The sequence below is a fragment of the Ostrea edulis genome, chromosome 5 (assembly GCF_947568905.1).
Source record: "Ostrea edulis chromosome 5, xbOstEdul1.1, whole genome shotgun sequence".
Classification (NCBI taxonomy): domain Eukaryota; kingdom Metazoa; phylum Mollusca; class Bivalvia; order Ostreida; family Ostreidae; genus Ostrea; species Ostrea edulis.
In genome coordinates, this window is record NC_079168.1 from 86,701,521 (window position 1) to 86,723,822 (window position 22,302).

General features: G+C 35.3%; 1 protein-coding gene across 1 annotated transcript in view; it reads right to left on the reverse strand.

Annotated features, from left to right (window-relative positions):
• Window positions 1-9,321, reverse strand: part of LOC125651899 (neuronal acetylcholine receptor subunit alpha-10-like) — a 19,281-nt gene extending 9,960 nt beyond the window's left edge. Inside the window, exons 1-4 of the mRNA XM_056166619.1 lie at window positions 8,793-9,321; window positions 5,516-5,655; window positions 1,202-1,246; window positions 228-337 (exon numbers count right to left, since the gene is read on the reverse strand). Of these exons, the coding sequence (XP_056022594.1) occupies window positions 228-337; window positions 1,202-1,246; window positions 5,516-5,655; window positions 8,793-8,853 (356 nt within the window). The 5' untranslated portion in view covers window positions 8,854-9,321. The remainder of the gene's footprint in view (window positions 1-227; window positions 338-1,201; window positions 1,247-5,515; window positions 5,656-8,792) is intronic.
• Window positions 9,322-22,302: the final 12,981 nt, after the last annotated feature.

Sequence of the window (22,302 nt, forward strand, 5' to 3'; positions counted from 1 at the left end):
AAACGTTAATCTCGTGAATCTCACAAAGTCGTTATTTTTCGTGAGAATCTCAATATTTGTGGATTTTACGATTTTTTTCAACACTCACAGAAATATCTTTTATTTTTATACATGTTTCTACCCCAAAATCATTTAATAGCATAGCACTTCATGGTAATGTCCCCCATGAAACATGAAAATCAAATATTGACATCTCACGAAGATATTTTTTCTACGGTTCGGTCTACCTGTCGTATAGTGTGAGATCTGGTATCCACACGTATTTGTAGGGGACGATGAAGTTAGCGATGTTTCCATAGCTGGAGGGAGTCCATGTTAATCTGCAATCCTGCCACTTCTAAATCAACGAAACAGAACGGTGAAGGACTATAAACACACACAGACTATGATTTGTCAGTTCAAATTAAATAAGGACAGATTATTACGACGAAAAGTTTGTATAATTTATGACTTTCAATTATAAACAAATTAAGGAGGAATACTACACCAGAGAAATTTGATATGGATAAAACGTGGAAGATATGTACAACAATATCTTGAAATTGAAAACTTTCAACTTTACTTTATCTAGTCAAAAGGTGCAGTTACTGTTTTAGAAGAAAGCAATCGGGAGTTGTTTTTTTTTAAAAACCCTGCTGGACTCGAACCCGCGATCAACAGACCAGAAGTTGACACGCTAACCTACAGAGCTACTCAATCACATTTAGGTAATGATATTGGAAATGAATAGAAAAACATTGCTGATATCTATATTTTCATTCATCTTTTAAAAGGAAGTCAGCCTTTATGACGATGTAGAGTACCTCCTTAATTTTCATTTTTTTTTCAAGTGAATATGCTTATTTGTTTCGGGAGACTATTATTTGAATCCTGATTGTCATGTTTCATTTTTCAAAGTAGTAATCAAGTCTAGTGCAGTGACTATCAACATTTCTCTATAATTTGGACCGAATGAAAGAAAATTTGAAAGAAAATATTCTTGGTTTTACGAACATACGTTTTGTAATTATTAAAATATTTGTCGATTTTCTTCTACAGTATGAATTTATACAGATTAAAGCTTAGATTCATTATTTGTATGGCTATCTACACGTCTTTTTATCAAGGAGAGGGCTATCTAAGTTTTTAAAGAACTTGTGTCCAATCCGTTTGCGTAAAATATGTTCGATTCCATTCAAGCGTAAATATGATCATCACTTACCAGTCTCACCCACACGTTCAATTTCAAAATCTGTTGCGGCTCATCCTATGAAATAGATAATATGTGTCATCAAAACATTAGCAATGAATGTTTCTGAGGCATTCCATTAGATTAAAAATAAACCGTCTGTTTGACTCTCATTTGCATGTATTTGTAGAAGAGTGGATGTTTATTGTTTGCTAAATAACCTCCTATTATTTTATTACTTTGAGAAACTAAATACACATCAGCATCTTTAAATCTATATACAGTGTATGTGTAGAAATATTCACTATCGTCTGAGAACGTGTATCACCTCCTTGTATAATCACTATCAGCTGAATGACTCAATTCATTAGGACAACTATTGTCAAAATCCATTCCTTTAATTGACAAATAGAATAAGCTACAAATACATTTACTCTTCAACAAGAGCTCTGCAAGGCGGGACATATCCCCTCGCAATGAGACTCCCTTGACCTTTTGGTTCCACTCAATAGGGTTCTTTCGATTTTGATAACAAAGCTACACGTGAAGTATCAAATCAATTGAGCAACAAATGTGGCCTGTGGAGTGTCTGCAAGCTTTTTCTATGAAGTCCTGTATTTACCTTTCACTTTGATCTTTGGACTTCAGACTTTCTCTTTTGATTCCAAAGCTACATGTGAATTTTCAAATCAATCAAGCAAACACATGTGCCTGTGTATCATTTTAGATTGTGGAAATAACAGTGGCTACTAGAAAACTTAAAAATGGTAAAGTCGCGAAATGCAATCTCATTGTAAATGAGCATATTTCTAATACCTGTATACCTTGTCATTTTTATGTCAGTGTATAAATTGTTTTTCAATATGATATTTGACAACAGATTTGTTCTAGATGAGTGGTTAATCGATATTGTGAAACCGGTTTATGAAAACAAGGGTGATCCAAATCAGCCCGAAAATTTTTACTTACAAATATAGTTGTTTAGGCAAATTTTTACCTATATTTTAGGCAATCGACTATAGGCTTACGCCGAAGAAGTAGGGCTCACCAGAAAAAACAAGCAGGTTTTAGAAAAAAATACTCAATGTTAGACCACCTTTTGACTTTGCAATTCCTTTAAGATTTTTTAAAGAAGAGGAAAAAAACTTTGTGCATTTATCGATTTTAAACAGACTTTTGACACCGTTTGGAGAAATGGCCTATGAAATAAGTTGATAAAAATGGAATAAATCGAAAGTGTTTTGAATATATCAGAATAATGGTATTAAATCTTTAAATAGTGAAGATAAATAACACTACTTCAGAGTACTTCGAATGTAATGTCGGTGTAAGACAAGGGGAGAATTTATCTCCATTTTTATTTTCATTGTATATCGATAATCTAGAAAAAAAAAATTTATTAGCAAAGGACATACTAGAAACTGGGCTACGGAGTATTGAGAGTGAACTTGAAGTTGAATTATTGATGTGCGTAAAACTGTTGATATTATTTTATGCTGACGACAATGTATTATATGTACTGATTTATCGATAGTGTATTATTTAAAGTCCCTCTCGAGAATGGAGACGTAGACGTCACCATTGCCGGTGAAGGGCTGCAAAATTTAGGCCAATGCTCGGCGCTTACGGCCTTTGAGCAGGGAGGGATCTTTATCGTGCCACACCTGCTTTGACACGGGACCTCGGCATTTAGAAATGAGAATCACGGGTCTTTCGGAACAGAGGTCCCGTGTCGCAGCAGGCGTTGGAACGATAAAGAACCCTCACTGCTACATGTACATAGTACTGCCTTGAGCGCTAAACATAGGTCTAAATTTGTGGTACTTCAAATTTTGAGTTTCAATATGAGTGAAAAATTCTCGACAGGACGTAAAAAATAATCAATCAATTCTTGAGCAAAAGAAATAAAGATAGACGGCGAGCAGCACGTGTTTTACGAAGCCATTGTTGAGTATTTGATTTTGTCAGATACCCCCTCAGGGTAAAGAAATATCGACTATTTAATTGATTTTAAGATTCAGCAAAGAAAATATCGAGTCTGCTAAAACTTTAATGCTACAAAATCTCGCGTTTTTGCTTAAATTAACAAGATGATTACCTAAGTATTTCCCGAAGATAATAAGTGAAGATTACCGCAATGTAGAAAGTCAAATGACTGTTTTCTCTATAGCTGCGCGGTTTGCAAATTCAATTCTTATTCTTTGTTTAGAATTCCTTGTTTCCGCAAATATATTCAGTGAAAATCACCGCAGAGTATAAAGTTAAGATTACCAATTGGTCAAATTTTTTGCTATGTATTATTATAGACAGTCTGTCTCTCCACCCCCCCCCCCAATTTTCAGACCCAATCTGGGGGTGGGGTGGGGTGGGGTGGGGGGTATTAAACACTACTCCGTATTATAATCGGCAAATTGCAGTGGTAGTAGTCCCGTCGCATTTCGCAAAGTAATTTGTTCGACATTATCATTACAAATAGGTAAATAAATTATTACATTATGTACCGTCACTCATTTGTTTGTTTTTTTATCGAAAGACACTAGGGTATATATACATCAGAAACATTGTCGCTGTGTATATCTCATCAGTGATTAAATAAGGCGCGGATATAGAGCCGGGGTATTAGGGACCACCACGATCGCGTCTGATGACCCTGCGTGAAACATGGAACACTAGGAAATTCTTGGGTGCTCTCATTTTCAAGAATGAACAGTTTATTTGGTGTGATTGTACTTGGTTATGGGGGTGGTTACGACTCATTAGAATCCGACCCGAGGATTGCTAACAGAAGATTGCCAGTATGGAAATGGGATCCGCCTTCGATGATTGCTAACAACACTTTGTTAGTACATTTATGTATTAGCATGGAGTTCGGATCCGCCCTGATGGCTCCTGATATCATATTGCGAGTGCATGCATGTGTGCATGTATTAGCAAGGAATAGCTAGAAGACATATAATCTGTTTATTCAAAAACTAACAATTACAGCTGTACTTGTAAAACTTCAAAAACTAACAATTACAGCTGTACTTGTAAAACTTCAAAAACTAACAATTACAGCTGTACTTGTAAAACTTCAAAAACTAACAATTACAGCTGTACTTGTAAAACTTCAAAAACTAACAATTACAGCTGTACTTGTAAAACTTCAAAAACTAACAATTACAGCTGTACTTGTAAAACTTCAAAAACTAACAATTACAGCTGTAATTGTAAAACTTCAAAAACTAACAATTACAGCTGTACTTGTAAAACTTCAAAAACTAACAATTACAGCTGTACTTGTAAAACTTCAAAAACTAACAATTACAGCTGTAATTGTAAAACTTCAAAAACTAACAATTACAGCTGTAATTGTAAAACTTCAAAAACTAACAATTACAGCTGTAATTGTAAAACTTCAAAAACTAACAATTACAGCTGTAATTGTAAAACTTCAAAAACTAACAATTACAGCTGTAATTGTAAAACTTCAAAAACTAACAATTACAGCTGTAATTGTAAAACTTCAAAAACTAACAATTACAGCTGTACTTGTAAAACTTCAAAAACTAACAATTACAGCTGTAATTGTAAAACTTCAAAAACTAACAATTACAGCTGTAATTGTAAAACTTCAAAAACTAACAATTACAGCTGTAATTGTAAAACTTCAAAAACTAACAATTACAGCTGTAATTGTAAAACTTCAAAAACTAACAATTACAGCTGTAATTGTAAAACTTCAAAAACTAACAATTACAGCTGTACTTGTAAAACTTCAAAAACTAACAATTACAGCTGTAATTGTAAAACTTCAAAAACTAACAATTACAGCTGTAATTGTAAAACTTCAAAAACTAACAATTACAGCTGTACTTGTAAAACTTCAAATCCTACCTTGGTTCCAACGATTTTAACAGATTTGAAAGGAGACACAGCCTGCATATATATATATATATATATATCCAAAATTGAAATAGAGTCTCATATAATATATATATATATATATATATCCAAAATTGAAATAGAGTCTCATATATATATATATATATATATATATTATATATATATATATATATAATGCGCGCTTCATAGGATTGGACTATACATTAAAGATTTTCAATATTAATGATCTTAATTTACAGTATAAAATTCCCTTTATCTCTGGGGAATCCCTACAAATTATCGTATAGAAAACAAATCGACATGACCTATTATTTGTAAAATTCTCAACGAAAGTTAGATATAAGCCGAGTTTCTCAAACTTCTTTTGATCTTTTATTAACGAGAAAAAATTAATTAAGGATTACATCAATTTAACCCGTCTCATTTTCAAACAATTAAGCATATCTGGATGCAAATATTTACCAGATCAATGACTTGACGGAGAGCAATATCCAAGGTGACATTTACAGACCCTCCACAGTAAGGCTTCTCTCCGGCGTCATACGAGGCAAACAGGTGCGTGTGCAAAGCCTGCTGATTGGCTGTTGACTGACTAGAGACCCCTACAATGATAATTCTAAAAGTAATTCGAATTATTCATATCATTTTATTTTGAAATGTAAACGTTATCCAAAAAATGATATAAGCATCGCGAGCGCAGCGAAGGGCCGCTCGCGTAGCAACAGAGAAAATTCGAGCTACAGATCCTTTTAGTGGTGCAGTTCGATTGCATACTATAGTCACAAAAGTAAAACTATAGTTCGTCCGAACGTGCTTTAGTTTGCCGGAAATAAACGAGTCTAGTAGAAAATTACTAACTATTCTATCACGTACTAGCGATCTAGTTCAAAGATGGCGGACAAAGTGTGAAAGTAGTTTGAGCACGTTAGCAGAGATTAAATTTTGAGAAATATATGACAAAAATCACAAAGAGGTGCATGATTTTAGTTCTTTTAGTTCTTTAGTCATCCCAACCCCATCATTTAAATTGTTTAAATATCTTTAAAATGGTTGAGATTCAAACCCTTAAAGCAAATATATTCTTGTTGCACATTGCACAATTCACTAAGCACCAGGTTTTTGTTCGTCGGTTTTCGACCTCCAATTGGGCCCCAGGGTGAAAATGAAAATGTTGAAACCTTAGTGCACATCTACAGGACACCACCATTCATCTTCCAAACAAACGATGATTTTACTACTGCGTAAAAAGTAATAGGAGTTCCTGAAGCCTTATTTTTTTTGTAGAAAAACGTCGTTTTGAACACCCATTTTTGCCCCGGGTTAAAATTGAAAGCTCCAAAACCTTTTTGTACATCTAAAGGAACCATCGATCATATTCCAAAAGATTAATTGGTTACTGCTTAAAATAAAAGAGGAGTTTGAAAAGGATAGAATGTGACAGACGGATGGACGGACCAGGGCAATAACAACATAAACGTACCAGAACTTTCTTTAGAAAATACGAGTATAATACATTTGTTTTGTATAAAATTTAGTTACATAAGTATTCCCTACGTCATATCACTTTTAGCAAGTACTCTGTTCACGAATTTATGAAAATGATTTATTTGTAGTTTCCTTGTAATGAAAATTATTCTTAAAAAATATGTATAAAATCCAAATTCCATATCTTTGAAGCTCTTTAATTTATTACACGTCAGTATTTCATTTCTCTATGCAATGTTCTTTATATATATATGGTTATGTTTATCGACAAAAATGAAATTTAGTGCCTACCTACAAATATGTTGATTTAACGGGACACAAATAAGTTTTTATAAAAATATTTTATCATGTATCGTATCTTTAATACCCGACTTATTTCTTAAATATCCACGACGCTTGGAGAGTTTTGTAGATCGGATTTTGACATTTTTCCGACCTAGAAAATATAAATCAAATGAAAATACATATAAATATGTAATGGTGTGTGAATTCTTGAAATAATATTGTAATATTCTTACTCGATGAAAATAAACAAAAATAAAGTTGCAAGTATTTTAGATTAAACACTTCATCTCGAGAAGATCTTGAAAAATATTAGCATGATCGAGTGGTAGGTTTATGTTCAAGTACCCTATCATTACAAGCCAATGCGTGTCCTGAAAAGCAAGTGTATCTGATCGGATGCACACAATCATTATCTTTGTTAATTTTTAATTAAAAAGTCACAGCTAGAGGGAATAATAATTTAGTTGTCTCAGAAATTTGCTTTCATTCTCTAATCTGTATTTGACCCAACAATGAAAAAATTAACACAAGGGGGTGTGGAGTAGGCATATCACAATTCATTTTGTTTAATAAACATTAGAAATCAATCAAACGCAATTACGATATCAATTTGATTAATAAATTGAAGTGGGGACCCACATAGAAACCTATCCATTTAGGACGAATTGAACAATCGATACCTTAAAGCTGCCCGTTACCTACTGGATTCAGTATTGAATGTATGTAGGAGTTTCAGGGGGGCTTTACTAGATATGGTAAAATGTGAATTTACTTTATCGACTTTGGTTATTAAAGTACAGCAACACTTTCTTCTTTGAAGCTTCCTTCTATGTAAAACTCGTCAATGTATAAATTATATAGTACAGCAACACTTTCTTCATTGAAGCTTCCTTCTATGTAAAACTCGTCAATGTATAAATTATTACAACTGTACTCAAATACAAATACACATGTACAAGAGTTATGTGTAACCTTATATATATATATATATATATATTTATTTACATATTTATATATTTTTTACATTGTTTAAAAATCTACTGACGAGCCCGCAGGGCGAAAGCGCTATAGATAAAAGTTTGAGCATTGGATTTTATTTTTTTTTAACTTTATTCTACCCCGATACCAAGAAAAAATAATTTATTGAATATATATATATATATATATATATATATATATATATATACTTTACTGAAATTAGAGCCCACGACATGATAAGATTTATCCTCAACATATCAATAAACATGGTCTTTATTTGAGTTACGTGCTCTATTTCGTGTTTACAAATTGTTATTATAATTTATTGTTGTCTTCCTTATATATGTTCCTTGTAACCTATAATCAGTTATTAAACACTACAATACGATGAATGACGTGTAACAAGAAGGTTTAGAGATCGCAGACCTAATGCTGGGTAGTCTCCCCTCCCCAAGCCAAATCTCTCCGGGAGTCTAACCAATGCCGGATAGGCACCACACCTAGCTTTGACAAATCTAAATATTTTTTGTCCGTAATCTTATTACATTCTATAACAAGCAGACAGACCAAACATACTCACCGGGTATTCTACCTTGGTTAATAGAAATAAATGCATTTATCAAAATATTGCTATAAATCTTTGTACAGTATTGTATGCCATATCGTGAATTTTTCGTCGTGTTTATATGAGATTTACGGATTACGAATAGACGGCGGTACTTTAGAACATATATGTTACTATAAGGACATTTCACATTATACATATAATCTCCTGAAATTTTGAAATTTTTGGCTTCGTCAATTAGATGAGAAGAAAAATCAATCAAGGAGAAAAAGAATCTTAAAAGTACATGTACATGCATTACGTGGTTGATATTTGCTACAGATTTTGGCACTGTCAATTAAATGAGAAAAGAAAATTTTGAAGAAAAAAATTGAAATCTTAAAAAAGACTCTTCCTAGCCTGATTTTATATTATTTTGTGTCTTACCTTTTACGATTAGTAAAACCAGAGTTATCCTAAAGTACTGGAACTGCGGCATACTGAACATCACGCCCAGCTGTCGTGTATCATTTCAAGAGTGTTAATTATTCACAATCCTCGGACTATACTGTTCAGTTGGTAAAACTATTATTGTTAACAAAGCACTGTCCCACTTTAAATCGCTCTACGAGTTCATGAATAAGAGATTTGGCTGTTGATATTAAATATTGTCTTGACCATTGCATGAAATATTTGTTTATCCAAAATATCAATTATTTTCCTCTAGAGAGATTATGGCGTTATACGTTTCATACAATATATGCACTTCGTTTACAGGAACAACAACCGATGACAATGGAGGTTCTATCAGCATTTAGTCTCTCCGGGTCTTTTCTAATGAAGACCGAATTCCTATTTATGATATATTGGCGATCAATATAGGGTCATGTTTGTAGAATTATTCATCTAGAGACTGGGCAGTTTAAGAATCGTCGGGATAAAAATTACTTCCCCATTGTTTTCGTGCACCTATCCGACACACCGTTACTGCCTCAACATGTCCGTAATGATGTCTGCTAATATGTTTGAAATAATGAAGGGGATTGACTCCCACAGAATTGTTTTTTAATCGATATCACCTCGCAGTTTAACGATACAATATTTCATAAGTTTAAAACATTTTTGTTGATGAATGACTCGATTACACAGAGATTCATATTATCGTTTCCTCCAATGTGTATATATAAAACGAACCGATTAATGATTTAAAACCAATAAAAGAAAAATCAGATTGAGACAATATTTAAGATTTTTTGGGGTGTGTAAATACCTGTGTTTAGTTTAGAGGACACAGTCCAATGACTGCATAGGGTGGTCTATCCTCATAGTGAGAAGACATGATCTTTATCAGATTAACATTGCATCCGTCAGATTAAAATTGCTTCTATCATATTTACACCGCTTCTGTCCATCAAATTCAAAAGATAGCTGTCTGGCTGCACTGATGCAATGACCAATTTTACGAAACATGTCATCTTCACAATGGACTCGACAAGCAACAGATATGATTTTAATCTTTAAAAATCTCGGCTATGCAAGGACAATAAATTAGGTAGTACATTATACATCGCATTACTGAGAATAAACTCAGACTAGGGGCAGATCCAGACATTTTCAAGAGGGTTCCATCCATACTTGCCAAAATTCGGAAATAATTTAGTAAGGAGTAAACTTCTCCAACCATCTATTCCAATAACTACAATGTACAAATGAATGCAATCAAAACTATTAAGATTCATAGATTCGCATTTGAAAGAAAATACTTCCATATAAACTGTAAAATCAAATTAGATAAAAGCCTATAATGAATATTTAAAAAAAAAACCCATCTGCGTCATTTTAGCCATGTCAGATTGTCTCCCTACAATTCGCCTATAAACCCTTCAAGTTCATTTATTTCACTCAAACTGATCATTAGTGGTATGTGAGGTAAGTATTAATCGGGCCTCACCCCTCTCATTTTTTTCATATAGAATAGTATAGTATACCTGTATCCATATTATTATTTTATAAATTTATTTTCAATGTATTGAAGAGTTGCGATGCCGGGTACCTTTTTTCATATCCAGTTTACAATAACTCAGTGGTAGAGGGTTGCTTTGTAACTGGGACCTAAGGTAGTGATTGCTCCTTCGTCAAACACTCGGCACATACTACCCACAATCCTCTGCATACCCGCCCACAGAGACATAGTCGAGACTAACAGAGACACTACCAGACACCGCATAACACATACCAATTTGGGATAATGTACATCCGCGATTAAAACTAATTACATTTCGCAATAAGTACGCACTTGTCATCAGAGTATTCATTTAATACAAAAAGCATAGAGATTGATACATGAATTGAATTTGCAAAGTTGTAAATTGTAATACATGTATATAGAAAAAAAGAAAGAAAGAAAAGTTCAATAGTGCATAGAAGTAAATGTTATAAACAGTGGCGGATTTAGAGGGGGGCGCAGGCGCCCCCCTCCCCCCTAAAATTTTCAAATTTAAGGTAAATCGCGATATCTTGTTTCGGAAAATGTACTAAACGATAAAAGAATAAAAGATAAAAGAAGCAATAATATCTTCCACTCCCGGAGAAATAAATGACAAAATCTTTTGATTTTCTTGAATTACTTTATTGGGAGAACTTAATTCCCCCCCCCCCCCCAAAAAAAAACCCCCTTAAAATTTGGGTCATTTTATTAATTTCACCTTTAAAAAAATGATAGAAAATAGTACAAATGACTAAATAGGTTGATTGATTGATTGATTGTACCTTGCTTAACGTCTCGCTCGAGAATTTTTCACTCTTATGGAGACGTCACCAAGACCGGTGAAGGGCTTCAAATTTAGGCCTATGCTCGGCGCTTACGGCCATTGACCAGTGAGGGTCCTTTAGCGTGCCACACCTACCCGTCCGTTTTTAAGGTCATCTCCGAGGACCCGTGACATTTACACCTGATGCCGAGCGTTTGGCGACGGAACTGTCACTACCTGTTTTTTTTCGACTTAGGTCTGTCGCGGCCAGGATTCGAACCCCGGCCTACCTCATGCGGGGCAAACGCTCTAACCTCTCGGCCACAGCGGCGGTAGGAGAAATATTTCAAGCCCCATAAAATCTGTAAAACCCAGGAGCTTCTGGACCCCCACGAGGGCTTTGCCCTGGACCCACTGCCTCATAAAGTGGCGCCCCCCGTAACTGCAATTCCTGGATCCGCCCCTGATAGATATGTACATGTAACTTGAAGAAAAAAACACACCCCTGGATTCAGACATATATATCATGTGCGAAACAGAGCTTGAGAATCAATTATGAATTAAAGTCGGGAAAAGTCGCAGCTTTTCGTGCCTTCGTAGAGGCATGAGACATTGCGTGCCTACTACCAAATGGCGATGGAAAAAAGTATCATTTTACAGCCGGTGTCATTTCTTTATATTTACATTTGCCAATGCACTTCCTTATATGACAGTACTAATGAAATTGATGTTCAATTTCGTGCGACATGCATATGGTCATGTGATCAGTTTGTTCTTGCGTATGAATACAATCACCGCTTCAAAAGTCAGTTCCTGTATTTTCACCTGGCTTCTTGCTTATGCAATGCAGTGGGGGATTTAGACACCCCCCCCCCCTCTCACCACAAATTTAAATAATAGAAATAGTGTGAGCAAAATTCCAGATTGGCACCCAAAATGGTTAAGCATTTTGGCTAATACTTGACTTTCACACACACCCTTTCGTAAACCCTGGATCCGCCACTGCAATGACATCATAACAGAAATAAACGCAGCAGGATATTTATACAGTTTAATTTGTAAACAAACAAGAATTTCATCAATTTATAAAAGAGAAACATTAAACATATATCGTTCTGTTGTTTCATTTTATACAGTTTTAAATACCGTCTGCAACTTCTGCATGGCGAATTTATAAAATAAAGTTCTATGATATTGGAAGCGAAAACATGTAGACAGAGTTATAAGCCTACATGTATTTACTTCATGATGATAAGTTAACCTGTTGTTCCCTGGCAACTTCCATCACGGCTATGACTCGGCATGATTATAAGCGAGGCTGGTTTCGAGGCTCGAAAAATTTACATGCTCATGTCAGGGTACCGGTGCGAGTCTTCATTAAAATCCTACAACAGAAATCTCTCAAGTGAACAAAAACTCCGTCAGTTCGTTTTTATTTTATTTTACACACACTGAAGGTAAATAAGAGACGCAACCTACCTGCACTTGGTCTAAATCTGTCCTACCGTCTTGAATCGTCTCCTGCATGGCTACAACCGCGAGTCCTAACGATGAACATACCGCGTATACCGTTGTTTCTTTCCAAAAACCTGACTAAGAGCTTAACGTTAACTTGACCTATCATATATCCACCATCAATTCTCTCAGATCCTTTGAATTTCTGTCGAAATCTGTGATCAACAATTTCGTTTTCAACTTAGTAAGCTAGACCGACGCCAGTTTCTCCATTCTGATCGCGACCAAATCACACCACGGATGTAGTTTACTCCGCTCTTCTTGTCGTCATTTCAGTTTTTGCGCTCTAAATTACCTTTATTTTTACACATGTTTCGTCTTTTTTTAACATTTTCAATTAAATATCTATATCTTATATTCCCTTTGATATTGTTCCTAATTTTTTATTCGAAAAAACTCTCACGAACTATATTTTGTGTTCCACGATCGTTATTTTGATCATCTGCTACATAATCATGGAAGCTCGGTAAGAACACAAATCAAAATAGAAAATATAAATATAAGAAATAAAATATCATTTTTGAATGTTATTGGGATATGACATGAAGTTGGTACGTGATCAAATCTACTATAACGCCCTTCGGGCGTTATAGGATTTGATCACGTGACCAACTTCATGTCATATCTCAACAACATTCAAAAATGATATCTTATTTCTTAACTGATGACTCCATTGTCATCTTCATGAAAAGTAGTTCGCGGAAATTCCCTACCCCACAATGCCTGCATGGAAGATTTTGGTTTGTGCGCAAACGGACTCTGGCGGGGGTTTGACGCTCGGCATTGAGAAGTGAGAATCTCGAGCAATTAACTCTAGAATACATTGATTAGCAAACCTGAAACAATAAACATGTACTTTACAGTGTGAATTGTACATCATTAGCCATCTCATGTAAACATTTTCTATTTGGTGTAGTTTTAGTGCTGGCGTTTTTGTACATTAGTCATCTCATGTAAACATTTCCTATTTGGTGTAGTTTTAGTGCTAGCGTTTTTGTACATCATTAACCATCTCATGTAAACAAGAGGAAGAGACAGGTCGTCCCGGAAAAAAATGACAATCTAAATTGTTCTTGTCGTTAGTCTTATAAATCTCGTATTCAGCCTTGACCTTATCCGCGTTTATAGGTATCGTTTGTTGCTTTATATATGTATTTCATTTTCTCATTATGTATATATATATATATATATATATATATATATATATATATATATATATATATATTCTTCTCGTTTATATAAACAAAAATAAATAAACGAGAACATGTACAGTAGGAATGTGCGTAAAGGAGGACGAATTTCAAATTTCTCATCGCTAGAAGAAGACTGACCCCCCAACAGCTAGTGGTTTTCCATATACAAAGTCTATAGATAAACCAAAACTATCACCGGAACACCTCTGAAATCATTGATTCTTTAACCTTTGTTTCACAGTATCGGCAATCCATTTTAAATTGATAAATCCTTGTTGATACAATGTATTTGATAACCCGCATGTGTTAATAAAAATGTTTTAAATACACACAAGCTATGGGTGTTTTACTTCTTCATTCAAAAATTGTATGTACAAATATTTGTAAAGTATTTACTTATCTTAGTTTTGGGTCCAGAGAGTAGTTTTCTACTGCTAGTACGAAACTACAAAACTGACTCCGTCAGGAAGGGTCCCGCTGAGAACTTAATTCATGTACAAGTGCTAATGACACAGAATTTATTCCTGTTTGTAATGACAGAGAAGTGAATGTGATCTTTTTCCAGATCTTCGTTTCCATCTAAAACTACAGGACCAACAACGTTTGTTTAAAATATAAAAGGTGTAAGTGTAATAGACTTAGTGAGGAGGTCTGCTGTAACCTTGACTGTTAACATCAAGGCCAAAACGAATTTCAAATTTCTCATCGCTAGAAGAAGACTGACCCCCAACAGCTAGTGATTTTCCATATACAAAGTCTATAGATAAACCAAAACTATCACCGGAACACCTCTGAAATCATTGATTCTTTAACCTTTGTTTCACAGTATCGGCAATCCATTTTAAATTGATAAATCCTTGTTGATACAATGTATTTGATAACCCGCATGCGTTAATAAAAATGTTTTAAATACACACAAGCTAATGGTGTTTTACTTCTTCGCCTCGCCCGATACGGGTTTTCTTTTCACACCATGTATTTTTCCGTATCAGGTCACTAACTAACTGTGTAACTAATAATATATGTAGATTATGAAAGCGGTATGTTGAAAACTTTCAAAGATATTGTGTCACAATGAAAATTTAATAAATAAAGTAATTCTACCCTTGACGTCTTAAGATTTTACAAAACCAATTATGATTTATTTAGATTTATGCATAATAGGAGCATTAATTTTGTTGGAATCTTTTTTGATAGTTATTGTAAAAATCTGGTTAAACATAAACTATTTCAAAAGTCTAAGTTATATATTTGCATTTTTACTGACACTAATATCTATAATCAAATTCATTGAAACCATGAAAATAATGAAATGCACCCAAACTATCCGGGGCATTTTTTGCGTGTATTCATAGTAAATTTACATTTTTATGTGATCAAATGTTGTAAGAGAAGAAGTCTTCATTAATCTTATTTAGGGTATCCGATGCCTTTCAGATGATGAATAATCATTAGCTTCAAAATGAGGAAGGGAAGGAGAGGCCTAAAGTAGGTTGTTTCTACCATCCAATCTTTGTGTATAAAACATAGATTAAATAGATAAAACAATGAAATAGAATAAACTTGAATGAAATATAAATAATTGTGCGCTTTAGAGAATCTTTAATAGTATATGCTTTTGATATTCTAGTAGTGCAGTACGTATAAATCTACATATGGAAATAACGATATTCTTAAACATTTGAAAAAGTCAAAATATAGTTTTTGTGACATGTTGAAGTTTTGGAGTATCCACATTGCAACAACTAAATTTGAATTTGGTTAGTATTATGTATCGATTAGATAGAATATATTTGTAACATCAGCTCCAAATTGTCTGAAAAATAAAATAGATATACTGTAATGTAAATAAATACATGTCGAAGTACACTAAAGAATACATCTTATTCGTTTATGCATTAAATATCAATCAAATCGATCAACTAGATCGAAAATTTGTTTTTAACAAGAAATGTTTGTAACCCTTCAGCTGTGCAATCTGTACTTGTGAAAATGTTTATACTTCCAGTCAACGTCAGGACACGAGTAAGCTATTAATGTGCTGTGTCTTTATTTATTTCATCAAATCATGGTGAATAGTTAAAGGTGGAACATGTCCTTCTTCCCTGAAGGTCGACCAGACATCTATTGCATAGTAAACCCTTTTAGCTGACATAAAATGCATGGATGCTGGAGTACAGTATTGCACTTGGTGATCGTTTGAATTGATAATCAACAGAGATCTCTAATACTAGTGACCAACCCATACATGAAATATCACTATCAAGAAAAGGCTTCTCAAGATCATGGGCAGATATCATTTGTTTATTGTACTGCATTGCAACTCTTGACCTTTGGTCTTCTCACCTGAAAATCATTAGGGGTCATCTATTAGTTATAACCAATCCAAATATGAAATATAACAACTGAGCAAAAGGTTCTCAAGACATTGGGAGGATACCAATGGTATAGAGTACGACACTGCGGCTAGTGACACTGAAAATCCCGGGGCCATCTACTACCACTGACCAATCCCTGAATGAAATACCATCACTATCAAACAAAGAGTTCTCATGATACTGGGCAGACACCAATTATACAGAATACTGTATTGTATCAGGTGGCTTTTTACCTTTTGACCTGAATATCAATAGGGGCACTTACTATATGTACCAATGACTAACCCCAGTAAGAAATATCATCATTGACCAACCCATGTATGGAATATCATCACTATCAAAGAAAAGATATTGGGTGGGCACTAATTTTACAGAATATTGCACTGCATCTAGTGACCTTTGACTTTTTCACATGAAAATCAATTGGAGTCCTTTTCTACCCATAACCAACCCACATACATGTATGGAATATCATTGCGATCAAGTGAGTGGACAACAAGTAGTCTACCGACCGATATACAGGCAGACCGACAGACAGACCGATATACAGGCATACCGACAGACAGACCGATAGGTGCAAAAGCAACACGCCCCTCTTCTTTGAAAGGGGGATGGGGATATGATATATACTTATTCCCAACTTAATTGTTTGGAAATACATAAATAGCTAAAGATAGAAGAAGGGGGAAAGCATGCTGTCATTTTGGGGGAATTCTATGGTGGCAGGGGACAGTTCTTTTGGTTCTGAAACATGTGGATAGGGTGTATACATCAAAGTCAGATTATGACAGACTAATGAAAAGTCATATTTCCATTTTATGTCAATACTTGTATTTCATATTGGTGTAGTCAATAAATTATGACCCTAAATTACATGTAATCTATACATACTGGTGCTGGTGCATAACACATGTTCTGAGCAGGTGCCCCTTTTTTGCATAGATTTTCTCTCGTTTGGGCTAATCCGCAACCCCCCCCCCCCCACTATAACAGTACCAAGCGTGGGGATTTAGACACTGTGCACAATTAAGAACCCTGTCTGCCCTTCTTATAAATCTACCATTCATATGTGGTCATCCACCTTCCCCCTCAGCTACGACCTTTTGCTGGACCATGTATGTTCTCACCGGAATTTCTTCAGCAACTGACCACGTGTCTTAGTTTCGTATTTGCACCCATCTATATGCTAGGAATAATGGTGACACCTACATGTTGTTTATCAACATCTTTATTAAGCACAAGTAATATCACTTCAAATATGGGGTATTTCCATTTTTAAAAAAAGTTGAACGGTCCTATAGTGCGAAACTGTCCCCTGCTACCTATACTTGAGCGTTTTTTTCCTAGGGGGATGGTCCCAGATTAATTCTTCCTAGGGGCAAATTCAATGCTGGACCCATTCCCCCCCCCCCCCCCCCGAGGGGGGGGGGTGTTCTAACTCGGCCCGTTCTCCGGGGGTAATTCTATAGGGTGGGGGATCTATACTACAACACCAGAACATCTTGGACGCGAGAGGTCTGCACTCTGTCAGAGATCGTTGTTTGGCCAGGGGTGACTGATGATGTTGCGCGTTGGTGTCAAACATGTAAACTCTAGCCTGTATGACGAAATAGTCAGGCTGTGGACTATAGAAGTCCCCTATACATCACCACATTGTGTTCGGTCCAATGGAATGTCTTCCAGTGACGAGAGAAGGGAACAGCATAATGACAGCTGGGGACTACTTTTCTACACGGAATTAATCCTTTGCATTAGAAGATCATACATCCCAGACTGTTGACAACAAGTTTGTAAAAGAAATTATTTACCGCCTTGGTACACCATACAAAAGTCATGCAGACCAGGGCAGGAATATTGAAATGGGCTCTGTTTACTGAAATCCCCTTTATGAAATTATGAAATCTCGAATCACACCGTATTGTCCTCAATCTCACAGTATAGCGAAGAGATTCAACCGCATCCTCCAACAAATTTTCTCAACGAAACATATCTAATTGGGACGCCCATTTGCTATGACACGGGGCCTCGTTTTTATGCGGTCTCATCCGAAGGACCATGAATCTTCCGATCGATGCTATCACTGGATCATTTCCTATAGACTCCTCAAAGATCGGATATTATCATTTTTATGTGGAATGAGTTCGAAATACCATGGATATGACGTTTGATATCATACATGAGAAACTCATTGTAACATAAATGCTACCATGATGTTCAACTGAAGCCTACACAGTTTTATGTGGAGGTGGTATCCAACAAAACAAAACCAGAACTTGGAATCTGGTTGGACTGGACAATACAGGGTTGTTCGATCATTGGTTTGTTGTACATGTATTTTGTTTAACATCCCGCTCGAAAATATTCCATTCGATGAAGACATCATTATTGCTGGTGAAGGACTGCAAAATTTAGGCCCATGCTTGGCGCTTACGGCGTTTGACAAGGGAAGGATCTTTAATGTGCCACACCTGCTGTGACACGGGACCTCGTTTTTTGAGGTATTATCCGAAGGACCGCCCTTACGACAAGCAAGGGGCACTGATAACTCACATAAGGAGAATGCACAAGAAAAAAGAAGGGTGGAATTTATCGCTGTAAATGCGAGGCAGCTGTCAAGAAGAACCGTGGTTACATTAATACCGGCTTGTGTATATACAAAGGAACTAACCAAAAAACTACGTTCATTGTACCCACCCTAGGTCTACACATGCCCCAGTCTCAACATCTGTACATGTATTCTGCTCTACTCCCACCCAGCCTTTAATCTTGACATTGAAATGAAATTCGTAATGATATTGTATCCCGGTTCTGAAGGAGACTGGTTAATATAGTACCTGTCCGTCATTCCGTCCGTAAAAAATCCTTCAGAACCGGGATACAATATCCTTACGAATTTCATTTCAATGTTTGTGTAGAAGTTTACAGGTATGTGAAAGCAATACAAAATATTAAGGACATATGCTACATCGTCATCATTTTAAAACATGAATGAAAATATAAATCAGCAATGTTTGTATAGTACTTTTGAATTTGATTGTCTAGCTGGGTAGCTCAGTTGGTTAACATGTCGACTGAATATCTGTAGATTGCGGCTTCAAGTCCAGCGGGCTTTTTAATCCCCCCCATCACTTTCTGCTAAAACTGCTTCTTCTTTTTTACGAAATAAAATATATCTGAAAGTTTCCATTTTCAATTCAATTCAGTTTATTCTCTCAAACCATTATTGGTACATGTAATTCAATAGTAACATATGTACATTAATAAATAAAACTAGTCAGAGGTACAATGTATTTAAAACGAGACACGACCAAAAAAAAAAAAAAATACAAATCTGGGAATCAAGGAGGACAGACAGCATGATAAATTATCAAAATAAACATACGTAGTATTTTTTCAATTTTTTTTTCTTTTTGAGATGACATTAGTTCTGTAAAAAATACATGTATTATTGTACATATCCTCCACTTTCCATCCATATCAAATTTCTCTGGTGTGTTAATCCTCCTTAAATCAAACGCAAAAGTAAACTTTTAAAAATATCAATTTCCAATATTATTTCCTTTATGGTAATTAGCAATGAAACATTAGAAAGTTGAGACCATGAAATAATCAAACTTCTCAACTGTTTTATTCCCCGTGAGTAAACTTCATTGTTCTCTCAATTAAGATCAAATCCCACTCCCGTTCAGCAATCCTTTAAATTGTTTACACACTGTCACTTTCCCTGGATTTCAAATCATTTCAATCTTTATAACAAAAGAAAGTCTGACGTCAACCGAGGAGTTCTAAATTGCAACAATGTTTGTCAATGAGTTCTTCAAGGAACTTTTTAAGGTCTCCCTATCATGTCGGAACCCGTTCACTAGTACGTGTATACTAAATCAAAAATCGATTAACGACACTTGCTACAAACTTTTTAAAACTTAAATTTATACAAATTACTTTATGGAATGTAATTTATTCCCATGATTACTCAATTAAGTCCAATAGAGTGAGGAATATTATGTAGAGTTGTACAGAGAGGGAGGGTAAAATTCAACTTTTCAACGTCATGAAAACCAGTCCTTTCTGTTTTATACGAATTTTATATGTTTACTTATTATCACAGCCAAAACAAAAATATATATCGACCCATGCACCCATTATTACAGCCAATATATATATATATATATATATATATATATATATATATATATATATATATATATATATATATATGCGGGAAGGCGGCTTCCTATTATAATTCATACGAAATGAAGACATAACTGTACTTTGAATGATGGCTTATATAGATGCAATATTCTTCTTAGTCCAGACTGTGAATGTGGTCTCCAAGAGGACAACAATCATTTCCTTTTTTGTGTGTAACAAAACAAAAGCAAGATTTTCCATCAGGGATGATTCATTAATTGTGAACAACTTTTGTCTTATTAAAGTTCATTAACTTAATTTATTATATGGGGGAGGGTGTGGGTTGATGAAACTCTTCCTGTAGAGTAAAATATGAAACTTTTTATTGTTCAGAAATACAAACGTGAGATTGGTCGTTTTAATTTTGCTTCATATCAACATGCAAGCATTAAATTGGAACAATGTAAGCGATAGTCATTATGATAGTATCATGCTTTTTCTGTCTTTTCTCACACCTATGGATACCTATATACTCACTTACACAGTGTGTGACATACGTGATTCTATATGATTTAAAGGATAACATTATCTGAGTATTGGAACTTGTATCCAATCCTTTTGTCTAATTAGCAATAAAATATGTTCAAACTAAAGGCAATGACAACATTCTGATTGCACCTCTTCCGAAGTGTCCAAACTATCGGGGGAACTAGTAATTACTTAGGTACATGTACTACCGTGTCGGTACATGCGATTATGCGCCTACATATGTAGCATTGAAACACGAGTCAGCAACAAGCACAGGTCTAATCGTAACACTTCTTTGGGAGTCTAAATATATTTTGCCGAGTCTTTGCACGTTACCATTGTGGTCATTTTGAAGAGTGGTTAAGAAGTCACGCTTGTCAATATTAGAAATTAATTTTTTTTTCGGTCAGAGCGTTTGCTTCGTGAACGGAAAGGACGTGAATTCAGTCTACAAAACGACAACCCCCAAAACACACACACACACACACACACACACACACACACACACACACACACACACACACACACACACACACACGCACGCACGCGCGCAAATTAATACGAGTCCAGATTATGTTTATTTATAAAATTGTCATAGTGCAATATTAGTTTCCCTGAGATTACCGTAATACCTCGTTACTTTTAATTTATTTTTTTTATCATTTTCGTGGGAATTCTTAGAATAGGTCCCCAATATCCCTTGGTTGTAATTGGCTACTAAATGGAACGGTCCTGCGGATGGGATTGCAAAAAGTGAAGTCCCGTGTCACACCAGATGTGGCATGATAAAAGACCCCTCCCTGCTCAAAGGTCGTAAGCGACGAACATAAGTTTAAATTTTGCAGCCCTTCATCGGCAATGGTGACGTCTCCATATGTGTGAAAAATTCTCGAGAGAGACGTTAAACAATATAAAATCTATCAATCAATCATTACATCAAAGCTGACATGAGGTCATAAATACCCTTATGCTACAGTTCCTATTTTTGCCCATTCCCGTAAGTCTAACTTTAACTATGTACGTTAATGCTGGTCCCGACAGTTCTGTTACCGGACGTTAACTTTGTACGTTAATGCTGGTCCCGACAGTTCTGTTACCGGACGTTAACTTTGTACGTTAATGCTGGTCCCGACAGTTCTGTTACCGGACGTTAACTTTGTACGTTAATGCTGGTCCCGACAGTTCTGTTACCGGACGTTAACTTTGTACGTTAATGCTGGTCCCGACAGTTCTGTTACCGGACGTTAACTTTGTACGTTAATGCTGGTCCCGACAGTTCTGTTACCGGACGTTAACTATGTACGTTAATGCTGGTCCCGACAGTTCTGTTACCGGACGTTAACTTTGTACTTTAATGCTGGTCCCGACAGTTCTGTTACCGGACGTTAACTTTGTACTTTAATGCTGGTCCCGACAGTTCTGTTCCCGGACGCTAACTTTGTACGTTAATGCTGGTCCCGAC